General features: G+C 38.1%; 3 protein-coding genes across 4 annotated transcripts in view; all 3 read right to left on the bottom strand.

Annotated features, from left to right (window-relative positions):
* Positions 1-766: 766 nt before the first annotated feature.
* LOC123960314 (arrestin domain-containing protein 3-like) lies at positions 767-2936 on the bottom strand. Its single transcript, XM_046034999.1, has 6 exons — positions 2678-2936; positions 2486-2546; positions 2216-2387; positions 1959-2046; positions 1616-1872; positions 767-895 (listed from the first exon to the last, which is right to left on the bottom strand). Exons 1-6 carry the CDS (start codon positions 2934-2936, stop codon positions 767-769), a joined length of 966 nt encoding a protein of 321 aa, XP_045890955.1.
* A 1759-nt stretch (positions 2937-4695) lies between these two features.
* On the bottom strand, positions 4696-8319 carry LOC123960409 (arrestin domain-containing protein 3-like). Of its 2 annotated transcripts, none has more exons than XM_046035118.1 (7): positions 8056-8319; positions 7663-7948; positions 7488-7548; positions 6941-7088; positions 6732-6828; positions 5407-5663; positions 4696-5066 (listed from the first exon to the last, which is right to left on the bottom strand). In XM_046035118.1, the coding sequence occupies exons 2-7, from the start codon at positions 7916-7918 to the stop codon at positions 4806-4808; spliced, it is 1080 nt and encodes a 359-aa protein (XP_045891074.1). In that variant the 5' UTR covers positions 7919-7948; positions 8056-8319; the 3' UTR covers positions 4696-4805. The 2 variants fall into 2 exon arrangements, with proteins under 2 accessions (XP_045891074.1, XP_045891075.1); XM_046035119.1 differs by having other exon boundaries at positions 7663-7782; positions 8056-8309.
* A 1621-nt stretch (positions 8320-9940) lies between these two features.
* Positions 9941-17412, bottom strand: part of LOC123960408 (arrestin domain-containing protein 3-like) — an 18981-nt gene continuing 11509 nt past the window's right edge. Inside the window, exons 3-7 of the mRNA XM_046035117.1 lie at positions 14880-14940; positions 14490-14640; positions 13991-14087; positions 12511-12767; positions 9941-10212 (exon numbers count right to left, since the gene is read on the bottom strand). Coding sequence (XP_045891073.1) covers positions 9946-10212; positions 12511-12767; positions 13991-14087; positions 14490-14640; positions 14880-14940 — 833 coding nt within the window. The 3' untranslated portion in view covers positions 9941-9945. The remainder of the gene's footprint in view (positions 10213-12510; positions 12768-13990; positions 14088-14489; positions 14641-14879; positions 14941-17412) is intronic.

Below are 17412 nucleotides of genomic sequence, written 5' to 3'. Positions count from 1 at the left end.
AACCAGTGTTGGCTTGTGGACCTTTTCAAAAAAGCAGTGTCTAGTTTGGGCTGCTTGTCATGTTTGATGTCTATGAGTTGTTAGCAGTTCCACCAAAGAGATACTTCCTCCCCTAAATGTCTCACATGGTTTCATTTAAATAACTGTTTGAGGCTCAAAGATCTAAAATTCTCCAGTATTTTACTGATAAAAGCAAAGATTAGAGAATATTCCCCAAAATGAAAACAGCAGTGTGTAGCTTTGTTTTTCATCCCTGCCCTATTAATCATCTTGTGATTCCTTAGCTTTATCTTGTGACCCTTACCCACCGGACTAAACTAATGTTAACTGTGGATGAAGTAGTTTAAACTAGTGTCACTTCAACCAGCTACAGCAGGAAAATCCTGTATGCATTAATGCATGAGCATTAAAAATCTAACAATGTAACAGATGATAATATGTCAGTCACGGGGGCTTCAGTATTTATCAAGAATGAGTACTTTTACATTCAATAGTACATTTAATTGATAGTATGTACTTTTCTCAGTTAAGATTTTAAATGTGGAGTATTTCAACATTATGGTAGACCAGAATATTAAGTACATACACTCAAATACACTCAAACAAATACACATTTACTGGTAGAATACTTCTACACATCTCCATCTAGTAGACAAGAGAACATACAGTGAGCAAAACTCTTGAGATAGTTTGAACTTCCTCAAGGAACATCCATTTATTTAAAAGTAGCTACAACGAACAGTGACTCTTGATCTAATGCACCGTTTTAACTAGGAAGCTTTCTAAACCAGATGGATCTCTTTGGTTTTTGTTGAAGTGGTTTTGGTGAACCCAACAGAATTACCAGAGGGAGTTTGATCTCGAGGTCTTTTGCCAGAGGGACATCAAGGGTGACCTGTAACCAAAGACACACAACTTTTAATAGCATTTTTAGTTCGTGTCTACCAAATGCCGGTGATAATCTAATCTAAATATACTCATTTTAAGTTTATATAATATCCATTATAATTTTGTAAAAAAGCATGTTCATGTTATAAAGAAAGACATCTCACTGAAATCTTCCTTCCCTCTCGTCATTGTTCAGTTTGATTGCTCTGGCTCTGCAGTGTTTACTGAAAATACTGACCTAAACCTTTTTGAGCTGATGGCAGGACAGAACAGGTTAGGCTGTAATGTGACACTTTTTCCAACATATACCTTCAATAGTTTGAAGACAATCTGTGAGGGCTGTTCCCTTTAACCCCTCCTTCTCTCTCTGGCTCTCCCTTTCCTACAGCCACAGTGTGGTGCTGTTGTCATCATGCATCCTCCTTTTCAGCATGGCAAAAAGTCTTACACAGATTTCTTTTTGCAGCCACCCTATATCTGAGCCAAGTGTATGTTTTTTTCAAAAAGTCAGTCAGTTACATCTTAAAATGACCCTGAAATCTAAAGGAGTTTCTCACTTTGCATCGACTCTTTACGGTTTATGAAAAATAAGACAACTCAAACGAGTGGGTGTGAGCATTTGCATTGCTTCATATACATACATAATTCAATTATGGCGTCGGTTGTGAGACACTGTTTACAGTGAATTAATCCCATTATACTGTATTTGTGAACACAATATAAATACCTTGAGTCTGTACTCGAGCTTCATCATGCAGCAGTTGAAGAAGGTAGGGGGGAGCTGTAGAGGGACACGCAGAACGTTGGTTATAGTCCGACTGGTGGCAGCTGGAACAGAGTCTCCTGTCCCAAACAGGATGTCATTTGTGTGTACTATCCTCTTTGACTGAGCAGCAAAGGTCTGCTTCTCGCACAGCCAGAATTTGGGTGTTACTGTACGTGCTGAGTCATTGAATACTTCTACAGAGACTCCCATTGCCTCGCCTGTTTATATTGAGGAGACAAAAAACATCAGTGATGTTGCAGTTAAGGCAATTGAGAAAAATGTATTCTTAGTATAATCTGTTTACCTTGCTTTACTCCCATTTTTTCTGAGGTAACATTCATAGTAATCTTTTCAGAGCCATAAAATGAAATCCTGGTAGCATATTGTTGCTCCTGCCAAATAAAGACATAAGCTGTCAGGGAGCCAGATATCTAAATACCTGAGCTGGCATTAGCAGTATAGTATTTAAATGTTTGATACTGTTGACTGAGCTAAGCTATTACAAACTGAACAGGACAAGTAGAAACTAAAAGAAAACCCAAAGGAAAGTTAACTCCATACCTTAAGTCCGATGATTATCATTTCTGATTTGGAGGCAAAGGGGAACTCGGACTTGCTCAGAAAAGGGAACTCAGTCTTGGTTTTGTGGACAAGCCAGATTGACTGAGTCAGCTTTGCTCGCAAACTATATGTAATTTTGCCCCATCTACCCTCATAAGATGAAGGCATATCTCTGTAACAAAATAATCCAAATAAATAAAGAAAATAATGTAACTTGGTAAGGAAGTGCTAATGAGAAATATAAACTCCATATAAGATTAGCACACTCACGTCTTTGGAATCACAAAAGCGAATGGATACACATTTCTCCCAGGGCCAATCATTTCTGAACCTTGTAAAAAGAAAAACATTTTGTTAAATGCAATTAATCACTTTGTTTACAGACTAGACAATATTCATCAATTCAAAAGCTTTAAGTTATTTCTTTTGCTGTTTTTGGCACAAGAGAGAGACAACACTAACCATCTCTTTTGTTTTTATCCTGAAGAATAATATGTTCAAAATTAAAGTATTTCTTCTTGTCGCTGTGAACCCCTGTGGCTTGTCCTTCTTGTTCACACCATGTGACTTTAGCTTTTCCTTTGGCTTTTACCAAAAAACACTGCACTTTGGTTTTCTTGCTGGTCACCACCGTAACCCTTCCTGAAATTATGTCCCCAGGAGAGAAGGTCCCTCGTTCATTTACCTTGCTGTACTCCACCGAGAGATGCTTTACAGACATGTTAGGAAAACATCAAATAACATTCCCAAAAGTCATGGAGCATGAAGAGGATCCTCCTTTTGTGCAAATTAAATCCCAAAAAGTGATTGGAAGAGGATTTGAAATGATACACATTGGTCTTGAAGTGGAGCCTTTCGTTGTTGAACAGGTATCAGGCAAGTCTGGCATACGCACTGTTGCAGTGGACTTCTCCAGAACCTGTATCTGTGTCGCAGATGATCACGAGATTGTGAGCTGCAGGTGTCACATTCACATAGGTAACTCTAGCCAGCAGCCTTACAGGCTTCATTAGGGTAAAATATGCAAATGAATTTGCATTCTCAAGTGAACACAACTGAAAACAATGTCTAAACCACAGTACAGCAGTGCATAATGTACTTTATCAAAAGCATATTTACAAAAGGATGCCATTACTATAAACTGTTAGAAAACATTTATTATAAGTAGAAACAAACATGAGGTAAATTTTGCTACTGACTCAGATAACATAATACACCACTGTGAGGGACAAAAGCAGTAAGGCAAAAGGAGTCACAGGTAAGTTTCAAGTGGAGGGCTTTTATTTCCCCAAAAATTAGTTACAACAAAATGAAGCTAAAGTTTGGGCCAGTTAAAAAGGTCAAACAACCAACCCATAACTAACACTCTGAACATAACAAATTCAACATACAGCTGACCTACAACAAAAGAAACAAAGTGGATATATATTCTGGTTGATCAGACCAGGTTTGACAAACAGGGGAGACTAACAATGGAACATTACAAATTACACAGCCAATAACAACAAAATTCAACCAAACACTTATTCAAAACAGTAAACATAAATTTACTTAAAATTATCCAAAACAAAAATACTTTATATAATGTAAATTAAGGACCAAAATATCTAAGAAAAGAATGAAGCTCCCCTCTGACATGATGGGGTGGTAGTAGTGTCCAATTTGACCTCTCTTATATAGCAGCTCTTGCTCCAGGTTTTAAAGATGGCTGTGATCATGGCTGTGGCCATGGGTGTAAATGAATAATATAATATAATAACATTGAATAATACATAACATTTAATTGTCAGGATTAGACATTAAGGAGCATTTAGAGTATATTTCCTAGAAGATGTTTCGACATTCATAAAATAATGACAACAGGTAGTTTTTGTATAAAAAAGCAGCTTACCAGACCTCTGGTTTTGCTACAATCAGTAAATGGCACTGTAATGACAATACACTGACATACATAATATGAGACATGAAACAAAGTGAAGAGTGAAAACATTTTAAAATAAAATGCTTAAATGAATTTAGTCAAAAAAAAAGAGTTGATAGGCTAAAAAAGAATGAAAACAATTACGTGTTGCCATAATGTTTAGTTTTTAGACAGCAAGGGGAATGTGTGGATGGAAAGGGGAACACCGCCGATCACATCAAAGTTTGTTCACAGGTCTTGGGGAGCAATACCTGCTGCATATGTATAAAGTCTTTTATGGCTCCAGACGGAGCTGCATGAAATCTGATAAAGTGTCTTACATGATGTCACTTGAGGCAGTGTTGGTTGGGGCAGTAAATGTATTTTTAAAAATCAGAAGGTGTGGTCTGTAGTCAGCTCCTCATCTCTGCTTGAGTCTAGCTGCTTGGGGCTACATTAGAGTAGATTAGATTCAACTTTATTGTCATTATGCAGAACACAACACACCCACAACCAAACTGTTGGGTCATGCAGGTGCCAGATTTTGACAAGAAGAACACATGGAATAAAAAGACATATCTGGTTTTTCTGCGTGGATTTTTAAACTTCTTTTTAACCGTCGATCATGAGCCTGACAATGTTATAGGAGTGCAATGCTAAACTGGTGGCATACTCATTTATGGCAGGTAATTACAGTGCAGTCCTCTTAGAATCAGTAATGGAGGGGTACAATGCAAATGCTGCATAGGGAGGTGGGTCATCCACAGATTGGTGTGCTGCTTGTTGTTGTGGTGCTGTGCTCCAGGGTGTTTGGCTCGGGTTCCCAAATTCTTCAAAGACAACAGCAGCAGAAGGTGGTAGCGGTTTCATAGCAGGAGCCTCAAAGGCAGGTAGGACGACTATAGGGAGTTTGATCTCTGGGTCTGAAGCACATTTGATATCCAGATGGATCTGTGAAAAATATTGATGTTATATTGTTGGATTTTATTTTTTCTTCTTTATATCACCAGAATGATTGTACATATGTATATTTTATATCACAGCATAAGCGCTAAGCCTTTCCCCAGCAAGCACTTGTTTATAAAATCAGTAATGGAGTTAGGGTTATGTGACCAGTAACTGAAAAATTAAACCTTATTCACATTTAAAAAATGAAAACAGGAACACAAAAAAGCTTGCCATCAGATATTTTAACAAAACAGCAACCATGCACATGAACAAAAAATGGCTCAGAAAGAGGAAATGCAGCATTACCTCCCAAAAGCTATTTTTTGACCATAGTGTGATTTACCTTCAGCCTGTACTCCAGCTTGATGATGGAGCAGTTTAATATGGAGGGAGGTAGTTCCCTGGGGATGGGGATCACCCTGGTCACAGTCTCTTTGCTAGATGATGCAACAGCCTCAACCTTTTCCTTAAGGATCTTTTTTGTGTGAACTCTCCTGTGACCCTGGGCGAAGAAACTCCTCTTCTCGTACAGAATGAATTTAGGCTTCACTGAACGAGTTGAATGGTTACTGATTTCAGCTGTGACTTTGAGAGCCTCACCTGTAAAATGGAGAAAAGAAATACATTTCTAAACCCAAACAGTTGTTGATAACAGTTACTGTTCTGTAATAGGATGATGCGTATGCAGTTTCTCTATGAATATGTGGCCGAAAGTATCAGAAGTGACATATTTTTACCAAATACACAAAAAAAGATTATTAAAAAAAGAAATTATTAAATTAATGAGTAAACTAATATCGGGCTGAAAATCAGCGTTTCACTGCCCTCTCTAGTTAAAATTTTCAGGTCTATTGCATCTCTGACAAAACAAGACTTTTAACTGCTGTTAAGTTCTTAATGAACATGCTCTTTAATGAAAACAAGATCAACCACAAAATATTGAACTCAGTGAGGAGCATTGTCATAGTTTGTCTCCCTGGTCCTCCTCTCCAGCCACATTTCCGCTTCCCTGTTTCCCCAGGCCCCTTCATTGCCTTTTCCCTTCCATCCACCAGGTGCCCTCAGACTTTCACTTTCACCATCACCTTCATCCAGACCTGCTTGTCTGTTGCCTTCCTACCTGCACCTGCCTGTAAGCTATTCTTGACAAAAAAAACACTGAAGTCATCCTGCTGCCTGCTTCATCTACATTTGGTTCCAATCCTACATTTGCTGAGCAGTAACGAGCATTCATTGTGAAACTATTAGCCCAGAAAAAAGGATATGTTAGGGTCGTCCATGGTCTTAGGTGAGAACTCACGAATAGACCCAGTCTAAAGTTAACCTGGATATTCATTATCACACTACAGTAATCAATAGCGCTAGATCAATAGATCAGCCAATATTACCTTATTGCAGATATAACGTATCAGTATGTCAACTGATAAGTAACAAGAAATGGCAATACAGAAATGCCACGGTAATTCCTCTGCCAGCGCTTCTCATGACGCAGTTCAGAAAGTGGTCTCTGGTAGAACAAACTAACATGTGGACACAGGTTCTCTATTTGCAAAGTGTTACCAAATAGTTTGATGAAGAGAGAGAGGTGTGTCCAGTTAGTGAACAAGGAAAGGCAGTGAATCAAAATCCTTCAGACGCAGGATTACCTCTACCAGACTAGATTATTACCTTGCTTGTATCCCATCCGCTTGGTGTGAACATCCATTGAAATGGTTCCAGAGCCAAAAAATCTGACAGATTTATCCTTGCAACCATACTGCGCTTCCTAAAAGAACAAACCCCACTTTCGATCAATGAAGTAAGATAATTGTATCATCTGTTTAGACAACGTTCATTTGTAAATGTTTGCATTTTTTAAAAGATGAATGACTTCTTACCAGAAGTCCGGGAATATCCATGTCTGCTTTGGACACAAATGTGAAGTGGGCTTTGGCCTTTTTTGTTATCTTCATTGCTTGTTTTAGCTCTGCCTTCACCTTATGAACAATTTTACCTATGGAGGATTTGAAGGATGATGGGATTTTTCTGTAAAGTACAATAACAGAAAAGTAATTTAAATGAAGTAAAACATCTAAAACAGGGGTGCAGTGAACTTATTCCTAATCAAGTGCACTGTAGGCCTTTGTACATCCTAGTTTCAACACTAGATGTCGCTGTCAGCTTGAACAACGACTTGTCCTAAAATTATGGACTACTAGTCGAGGAAAATATTTACTTCAGTTGATTAAACATGGCCACACCAATAAGACAGAAGTGAGTAAACGCCAAACATTTCAGGATTTCGCCTATAACTATTATATATTTGACTATAGTTCAAAAATGTTAGGCCACCCCTGATCTAGCCCTGTGAGCGCCAACCCAAATCAACGGTGAAATTTGGGTTTGTGCTCACTTGGAATATAAAGATTAAGTATAAGCACGCACCTGTCAGGAATCTTGAAGGAAAAAGGAAATGCATGTCTTCCTTTACCAATGACTTCAGTGCCTGGGAAAGAATTACTAATCAATAGTTACGCTATCTCCACACAGTATTAATAATGGCTTATTATCTAAGTAAGCTGCAGTGTATCACACATTAATGATTAATTTAATACGTTACCATTGCGTCTTGCCTCTCTCAAGATATGATGTTTGACATCATAATATTGCTCATCAGACCAGTACACATAATGATTTTGATCGTAATGTTCATCCCAGCGAACCTCAGCTCTTCCTTGTGCTAAAAATATAAGCGATTGGATTTTAGTTTCCTTAGAAGCCTCCAAGATGATTCTTCCATTAATAGTATCTCCGTGTGTGAAGGTGTTTTCGCTGTTGATGGCATCGTATTCAATTGAGAAATGTTTGATGGTCATTGTCCACAAAGAAATACGCAGTGGCAAAATCTAAAAAGTTATAGACAACCAAAGCATTGTAAACCCTAAACAGCTGCTTTGGCACTATTTAGATGTGACCTCAGGCAGGCCAATCTTGTTAAACCGGTTTATCTTACCTGTTCCCATAGGTGAGACACACGTGCTCACACAGTGACTGGAAAAAACATTCAGTCCTGCAAACTCACCAGTTTTCTAAAAGAAAGAAAGAAAGAAATTCATCAGTCAAGAATGACTACAATCTCTTTAACAACTACCTCAGTGGGCTGAGAGTATACCTATGCTATTTATAACCTGGGTTAATGACCGTCACATGCTACGCTTTCTCAATGTGTCACATGACATATTTTCCAATTGAATCTAACACATTTCAGTTTACTTGATTGCACGTGCATTCGGCATAATGTGATTTTAGTCCAAAGGACGTTACAGTTGAATGACTTGGTGGTGGCGCAATGGATAAGACACATGCTTTGGTGTGAGAGATAAAGCCGGAGCAAGTACTCCAATATCAGACAGTTGGAAAACGTGTGCAGTCCTTTAAGGCCACAGAAGAATTTAGTGAAAACCAGTCAGAAAGATGTAACAATACCGGCTAGATTTAATTACATCACGTCACTCACCATTAAAACTGACCACAACATTTATTCATTTAGCTGAAGCTTTTATCCAAAGCAACTTACAATTGCTATATATGTCAGAGGTGTGTCACAGTGGGGAATTGAACCCACATCTCTCACACCAAAGGCATGCATCTTATCCACTGCCCCACCACCACCACTAATGTATTTTTTAATTATTATTATTTTATGTTATAATAATTTATCTTTATATCTTTGGTTAATTTATTTCATCATTCAGGTATCTACAAACTACGCACAATTAAAAAAAGTAATTATCTCCAACTGAGATAAGGCCTGCTCAAGGGAAGGACAACACTTTAGTTTTTTCCATTATTATAAAAAATTGTTTCAGTAAAAAATGAAAAATGTTAAATAAATCTGATGGATTATATAAACTGACCTTCATGAAATTAAAGGACAGCTCTTTTAATGTAGCAGGCAAAACTATCGTAAATAGGAGAGCTGTTAGATTATAGATGACATTTTATTGCTATTGTCCAATACCACTGTATGTAGGACAAAAGAGGTACAGATCATATCAGGGGATGGTGGCACAACAGGTTCACTCTGACCAGATAATTGTCAAAGAAAAATCTCACTTTAAGAAAACAAATGCCCTCTTGCACAAGACAAAGAATTTATAATGATTTAACAGCAGTAAATATATTGTTGCTATAACCAAAAACATATGAAATTACATGTGTGCCTGTTTATGTATATAGTTTTACAATGTGTGCACAGTATAAAAACTTTGGACAGCATAACAAAATTTCACATTGTGACAGTGATATACTGCAGGTTGACAATTTGATAAAAGCAGCACCTGCAAATCCTTTTCTATTACTAGTTTTCCTTTCAGATGTAAGCTGTCAAGCACCAGCATCTCAGACCCACTTCATTCAAATTGGACGGACACAAAACAGAACTCTCCAAAACCATGTTTGTCAGTCTTTCCACTGTTGCAATAATCATCAACTCTGGTTTGGTCAAAATAAACCCTTCAATTTACAAATATAATCTGGCTCTGCGCCTCAGCTGGACACCGTGAAACAGGCTCCACACCGTGAAACAGGCTCCAATGGGGATAAATGCGCTGTCAAAGTAGCAGACATCCACTACAAGTTGTTAAACAGTAAGATCCTTTTTGGTTATTTTGAAACAGCCATTATTTTGCTTCCCTTAGCCACCAGATTCCATAAAAAACAACATAATTTTAACTTGCAGATCCTCCACAACAAATCTTCAGTCAAAGTGGATTGAAGCAATATCAAAGCCAACAAAAACATCTTTGTTGTTACAGTGGAAGGACTAACAAACATCAACTCTGGTTTGGTCGAAATAAGCCTAAAATTGACAGCATTATTTAAGAAAAAGTTCACAGTCCCGTTACTGAGATTTATTGCCAAAATCGGTCAAAGGAGGGTACAATCCATATGCTCCATAGGGAGGTGGGGGAGCCAAAGATTGGGGTGCTGCTGGTGGTTGTGGTGGTACAATGCCCCATGCTGGTGGGTCTGTATTCCCAAATGGTTCGAATCCAAAGCCAGAAGCAGCAGGTGGTGGTGGTGCCATGGCTGCAACCTGAGAAGCCGGCAGGATGACTATAGGAAATTTGATCTCTGGGTCTGAAGCATATTTGACATCGAGGTAGACCTGTGCAAAATATAATATATATTATGATTTCTTCTTTATCTCACCAGAAATATCATACAGTATGATGTACAGTCACAATTATTGTCGGTTATGCGCACAGGATGAATTAATTATCATCCTGTGTGCATAACCGACGCCTTCGGCAAACGACAAAGGGAGGGGTTCAAAAGCCAAAGTGCAGTTATAGGATTTAGACCAAAGTCATGATGCATATAAGCAATCCAAGTCACTCTTGAGTCCAGGGGTCAATTAGATCTTTACAAATGGCCAATACATTAATACATCTCAATTTGCCAATACAATGACCAACACTGACACAGCTTTAAAGTTTCTGTGCTGCTAAGCCTGTGTTCACGAAACAGAGAGCTAGAAGACACTTTCCCTGTATTCCTTCATTTATAATTTTAAATTTTGCAGCTCCATAATTCAGAGAATAAATGCCATTTGGTCTGATGCCATACCAATCTGCTCAATAGTGTTTTGGGAGGTCTTTTTTTTTGTCTGAACGGAGCATATAAGGTGTTCCATACTGCACTGATTGCAAAGCACTTTCAGGCAAATTTGTGATTTTTGGACTACAGGACTTGACTTGAAATGTTTATTAAATGACCCAGTATGAAGTGGTCAGCTCTTCAGTTTAATAACTCTGTATCACTGGGAATTCATATTAAAAAGATATACTGTAACTAATGGATTTAAGAGGATAATATTTCTTTATTAAAAAAACAAGAGTTAATAAAACCAATGAGACTGAAGGACTTTCTCCTTGTGGGCAGGTTCACCAAAAAATGTGTTTTGTATTATGGTCCAATTTGTACCTACATGCTACAAGTGCTAAGTGCAGCAGAAAAAGTGTATGGCATAAATCATCTCCAATACGGAACAATAATCTATAAAATAAAACCTTCAATCAGGGGGAAAAACATTTACTATTTTCAGGGAAAAACAAAACTTGGATGGATAAAAGGTACTGCAACTCCTTTTTCTTCCTTTTAATGGGGCCAGGATTATCCTTGATTTTCAAGAACGGATATCTCGTTATGAGATTGACAGACACTATTTTCTTCTACTTTAGAGTGAGATCAGCTTGTAAAGCTTACAGGGTTCCCTGGGGGTCAGATTTGAAGGACCATCTCATTTTAAGATGGAAAGAGAGTGCTCCAAGACAGCTCCCAGAAATATATGCCTACATCAGGAGTGAAAGACTGGGATAGGATATAACTAAATAAGGACAACGAGTTAGACTTGGAAGCAATATGGGAAAAACGCTACCGATGTTTCGAAAAACCCAAATCATCAATATATACACTTATATATCGGACATCGACAGTAAAACATCTAATGGGATTAGTTTCCAATCCGTACTGTTCTTTCTATACCTTTGGAGCTGTTGGCTTTATACATACTGTATGGGAATATCTAGGGGTTTTGCTTCATGGGGGGAAGGTTATTAATACTATTGTAAAACTAACGGGGGTACAATTACCAATGGATGCTTGTGTACTTATTTTGAATGATGACTTTACCACTTTTAGTACGGCTGGCAGGCCTTAAAAAAGATTGTAGTCCAGAGTTGGAAACCTCTTCATGATACTTGCTCCAAAGGCTTGTGACCTCTGACATATATAGCAATTTTAAGTTGCTTTGGATAAAAGCGTCAGCTAAATGAGTAACTGTAAATGATTAGAGAGGCTGCTGTCAGTCATTTTAATCTTTTCAATGTGTGCAGTAAAGTCACAGCAAATATCATGGGGCATAACTGTTGACATGACAGGATAGAATAAACTCTCCAGAGGAAAAAGAATTCAACTTTTAGCTTCTGAAATAATTTAGATTCCCCGATGGAGCTCAGGATCTGGACGGCAGTTTCACTGTATGAACCTGGACCGTGTGTCAGACCTTTTGGATGTGTAGAAGAACACAGAACATTAATTAACATTAGATCCTGACCGATCCTGTCAGCATGTCGGAAGATTTGAATAATTGATGAAGTTACGGTGCTGCTGTAATGCGCCCCTAAAATAACAAAAAACAGTGAAATACTGCACAGTTGCTTTATGCTGCCTCAAGATAGCAATGCACCAACAATTTGCCTTACCACACCTCATTTTAAACTCTAAACACATTTTTAGTTAACTGTGATTTATAAAGGGAAAGTGGCGCAGGACGTGCAGACACAGTCGTATAAATCAGAATATTGGGTACACGCACTTTTTTTGTTTTGTCCATACTCAACCTTTAGTAGTCTTTCCTATACACAGTTTTATAAATGAGAACCAAGGTCATGAAGATGCTTACCCTCAGTCTGTACTCTACTTTGATGATATTGCAGTTGAGGATGGAGGGCTCCAAATCATGGGGGATGGTGATGACTCTTGAGACCTTCTCGTTAGCAGAAGGAGGGATGGGCTCTCCCACTTCTTTTAAGAGGTCTTTAGTGTGGACTCTTCTCTTCCCTTTTGCCAAGAAGCTGTGCTTTCTGTACACACAGTATTTTGGCTTGACCTCACGAGACGAGTTGTTCTGAATGAAGGTCAGAACCTTTAATCCCTCTCCTGCAAAATAAACCAGAAATGTCAAAACAACCGTTGTATGAGACCTGTAAGTGTCAATATCACTTCAAGGCAGATGTGGGTAATACGAGTTACATTTACTCTGTTACATGTTGTCAAGTAACTTTTTTGAGTAAATTATACTATTAAGGAATCATACTTTTACTATTTTTAGAGAAACTTGCTACTTATTTTTTTATTTTATACATTCATGATCTGTTAAGAGGTAGGTGGTCAGCTCGTCTGTTAGTGATTTGTTATCCTACCGCAGTCACACATCCACATGACACTGTTCAGAGCAGAATAAAGGCTAAAGCTAACAGCATGGTAGCATGGTTTTCAAATAGCTATAGCAGCTAATATTTACAGATAAAATTTAGTGCACCGTGCTGCGAACCCGGTCATATCCCAGGGTGTCAAATGCTTCCGCTTTGTCTGGCTTTTTTCACAGCGTCTGTAATGCCCTGGGATGAGACCGTGTTGATGCAGCGGGCTCCGGTTGTGAAGTCAGTAGGTCAGAGAACTGTACTGACGGCGAGCTGACAGAGATTAGTTTCTGTTGTGGTAATGCAAATATATTTAATAGTAAATGGCTACACACAGTAAATTTTGCTTCAAAACTACTCCTGCTTTCTGCCATGATGTAAATCTTCAAGCTAACAGTGTATGAACATGTTCACTGGTATAGCCTGATGAAGAGAGACCAAATTATGTGCACACAAAAAAGACAAACTACTCTTATTTCATGTGGATGTGACTGATATGTTTCAACCAGAGAGGATCTTCCTCAGATAAAAGTGAAGTAGAGAACATACCTGTATTTAATAGGATATAAATGATGAAACAACTTAATATAGGAGACAAAATAAAAGAATGTACATTTCTATCCAATCTTTACTTATTGGAAACTTAACAGACTATAATATTAATGTAGTATTTTGTAACGACACCTTTGTACCTTTACATGAGGAAGACCATCAGTAGCTGAAATAATTCCAGTCACATCCACATCAAATAAAAGACTTGGAGACCGAGTGTTTTTTTATTAAAGTTACTTGCTTCTCAAGTCATTTTTTCAGTAAACACTTTTGTCCTCTTACTCAAGTACAGTAGTTATTTTGATGATCACTTTTACTTCTACTTAAGTATTTGTTTTTGCAAAGTAATAGTACTATTACTTGGGTACAATTTTTGGCTACTCTTGGAAAGTACTCTTGGGCTCTCACCTTGGAAAAAGCCTGTTTTTTCAAGATTCACATCCATTGCTACTGTTCCTGAGGTGAAAACTTTCATTTTCTTATCCTTAGACCCATGCTGTGGTGTCTGAAAGAAGACCAGATTAATTAATGCAATACACCTAAACAACAACAACAGATAGAAAAAAAACACTTTCAACCCTTTCATTTTTTTTTCTGGTGCCTCAAATGTACACATCCAGTGCCTGCCAGCACAACAAAAGCTATGTTAATTGAGCCAACAGTTACTGTTAAGTTAACCACTGTAGTTTTAACATTATCATTTATAATGGATGGATGGATGTTAAAGTTGTGTTTTTACAGTGTGGGTTTGCTAAAAGCAGTTGGGGTTTAGGCACATCGCTCAATATACCTCACTGCAGGTACTAAAGAAGGGCTCGATTTTCGATCATTCAACTAGGTTCACCAGCCCATGCAAATTGTTTTCCATGCTGGAATGACAGGAATGAACATGTAACTCAGCACATACCATTAGCCAAGGGTCACTGTTCAGGTCTGCCTTCAACACAAAGTTTATCTTGGTTGAATCTTTCTTGCTGATCCTCATTGATCTGCCCAGCTTGGCTTCCAGTGAGTACACAATTTTACCATCGGAACCAGTGAAGGAGGAGGGCATTTTCCTATAGCACAAGAGCAGAAGGCCAGAAGAACGTGAGAAGCTGACGGACAATATCTATCCATTGCACATACAAGAAAGTAGGCAATCAAATAAACATGCAGAATATACATTCTATCAACAAAAAATATACTTGCAAAGAAGACATTATGCAAGTACGAGATTTCATTGTTTAAAAAACTACATCTGGAGAGGGGGCTGTCTGCTCCAATTCATTTTGGAATTAAAAGAATGATTACTTACTGGAAAGGGATCTGAAAGGTGAATGGGTAAACATGGCATCCTGGGGCAACAACACTGCTGTCTGAAAAGAAATTGAAAAGCTACTGCTAAAGACGTTAAAACATGTGTTTATTTTACAACCATTACATATTTTTAAGTTTGCAGTAAATGTAGGGGGATTTGGTGTAGTGCAGTGGTGTAGATTAGTGATACACAGGTATATGCCGTATAGCCACTAGGAAAGGTCAAGGATTTCTGTATATCCTCTTAAAAAGTGTGAGGATACCTAACAACATCGTTTTGTGACAGAACTCACACTTTCTATCATAATTCCAGCATTGGGTCTTCCGTGGCCTGTGACTGATGTCACCAACCAAGGAACAATAACACTTGCTTGGTCATTCTCGGCGCAAGTTTGTGTTGGCTTACGTTACATATGTCATATAGTGATACACATTAGTTAATTTCAAACTACTCTCTTTCGGTATTTTCATAAGCCTGCCCATGAAGCTACTGCCGCTCTGGGTGACACTTTAGCTGCAGAAGATGACACGAATGTTAAAGTTACAGAAACCGAGCTCAATGCTATCATAACGTTACCCGGTAAGTGAAAGTAGCTTATACGTTATATTAACATATACATATGTATATTAACGTAACTGTTAAGCTGGGGATTGTTGGTATACTGATTGTATCTCAATCTAGCTAACTTCACTAAAGTTAGTGTGGTGGAGCAATGAATGCAGGAGACGGGGAGAGATAACTTATTATATATTAGATAGTATATACTGTGTATGTGTGTCTGTGTGTGTGTGTGTGTGTGTGTGTGTGTGTGTGTGTGTGTACACAGTAGTAGAGGTAGCAGTTTCTGGAAGCTTTCTTGTGCATTTATGCTGATACAGTACATAGCCTAAATTTTTACAGTGGTTTTGGAATAAAAGTGTGCTTGTGAAGATGTGGACCACTTTTTGTGTCATCACTGTTAAGTTCATAATATTCTGTAATTAATGAGTGTTGGTGATAGAACTGCTCAAATGTTCATTACTGCTACTGAAAAGCCTCAGCTTTCCATTATAGTTGCAACTTGCACTCTTAAATGTGCATTAAAAATTGCCAGTTGATAAAACCTGTGCCCCATATAATATATAAGGCTAAATGTAGCTCTTAACTGGCTGAGTTAGATGGTGATCAACACTAAAGTGTAGAAAACAGTCTAGTCTCCCCAGCTGTAAATGTCATTGGCTGTTAAAGACATGTGTTGCTCTTAATAAGTGGACATGTTGATAAAACATATGCAGTCTTTCAGAATTTTCTCAATTACATGTAGATGCATCCTGTATGTATTAGTGAGTGTTGTGTCGCTCTGGGATGAGCGAGTTTGAGGCTGGGAGGAAAAAAATCACAGTATACTCCCTACAAAAAACTAGACTACACCAATGGTGTGGTGGTAGGATGCAGTTTCTTATCTGATTCAGAGCAGTTCTACAGTATCACGCTGCCCACACCGCAGCAATATTTAATGAGAGTAAAGAGACAAGAGCTGGAAGCTCCACAAACATCTCTGTCAAGCTTTTACACAAGCTTAGTAGACAGCAGAATAAATGTACACTTGCAGCACTTTGCTAAAGGCTTTGGGGATGGTTTATGGTTTGTGACTGGACAAAAGAGTGGGTGGTCTTTACCCCTTAGCTCACTGAAGCTGTTGATATGATAATCTAATCAAGTAGATGAGCAATCAAAAGCTGAAAGAAATACAGTTGTTGCATTACTTGCATAACAACTAAGGCTCACCACAGCCTGAAATAGAACATTAAAATACTTACATGTTTCTCCATTCTGGTTTGTCAGTAGGGTTTGGTTGTCATCTCCTGAAGGTAAAAAAATAAAAAATAAATCAGCACACTGAATTAAGAGCAAATAACATTTTCTAACGAAACTACAAGACATTTGGTGTAAAAATCCAATCACAAAATCCACACGCCCTAGGTGACAGCAAAACCCTAAAGAAGTTTGGTTTACTATCACAAGACAAACAAACAAAGGGAACTAGATTTGACGGTTCTTTATTTATTACCACTTCTGCTGGTCAGTGCCTAAGTTAAATTATTTTCTAGATCAGTTAGGTGCAGAAAATGGAGAAAAATGTTGACCAGTGTTTCCCAAAGCCACTCCCATTGTTCACTTAAAATGAGCCAGCTCAGGTATTGGCTTTTTACTCGCGAATGTTTTACTGCACTAATTTATAATAATATAACAGGTGGAGCTATGTCCTCAGTTAACCTGGTTCTCCACTGAAGTCAGTGTCTTCACCACAGTCTCTCTGCTCTGCTGACCATGGTGTGTGGGTGAAAGTGAAAGAGTTGGTTAACTCGCTGAGAAGCTAGAGGTGTGAAGCCTGTTGCCTGCAGCTCTTGATTTAATAGTGCTTTGTTGCTGATCTTTTTTGTTCTGACCCCGCAAAATTTTTAACTGATCGACAGTCAAATTTGTTTTTATTAACGATAGCCCATTAAAGGCAGGGTAGGTAAGTTTGAGAAACTAGCCAGAAACTAAT

Source organism: Micropterus dolomieu, linkage group LG21, assembly GCF_021292245.1.
Source record: "Micropterus dolomieu isolate WLL.071019.BEF.003 ecotype Adirondacks linkage group LG21, ASM2129224v1, whole genome shotgun sequence".
Taxonomy (NCBI): Eukaryota; Metazoa; Chordata; class Actinopteri; order Centrarchiformes; family Centrarchidae; genus Micropterus; species Micropterus dolomieu.
Note: the sequence above shows the minus strand (reverse complement) of the source record. Positions and strands in the feature narration are given on the sequence as shown.

What these genes read in the sequence shown, in the direction of transcription:
- LOC123960314 (XM_046034999.1), bottom strand. Translation starts at nt 2,936, where the DNA reads ATGTCTGTAAAGCATCTCTCGGTGGAGTACAGCAAGGTAAATGAACGA. An exon ending in GGATAAAAACAAAAGAGATG is followed by an intron (nt 2,547 to 2,677) that starts GTTAGTGTTGTC and finishes TCTTTTTACAAG; the next exon opens with GTTCAGAAATGATTGGCCCT. An exon ending in AAAAATGGGAGTAAAGCAAG is followed by an intron (nt 1,873 to 1,958) that starts GTAAACAGATTA and finishes CAATATAAACAG; the next exon opens with GCGAGGCAATGGGAGTCTCT.
- LOC123960409 (XM_046035118.1), bottom strand. Translation starts at nt 7,918, where the DNA reads ATGACCATCAAACATTTCTCAATTGAATACGATGCCATCAACAGCGAA. An exon ending in TGGATATTCCCGGACTTCTG is followed by an intron (nt 6,829 to 6,940) that starts GTAAGAAGTCAT and finishes TTGTTCTTTTAG; the next exon opens with GAAGCGCAGTATGGTTGCAA. An exon ending in AGCTGGAGTACAGGCTGAAG is followed by an intron (nt 5,067 to 5,406) that starts GTAAATCACACT and finishes TATTTTTCACAG; the next exon opens with ATCCATCTGGATATCAAATG.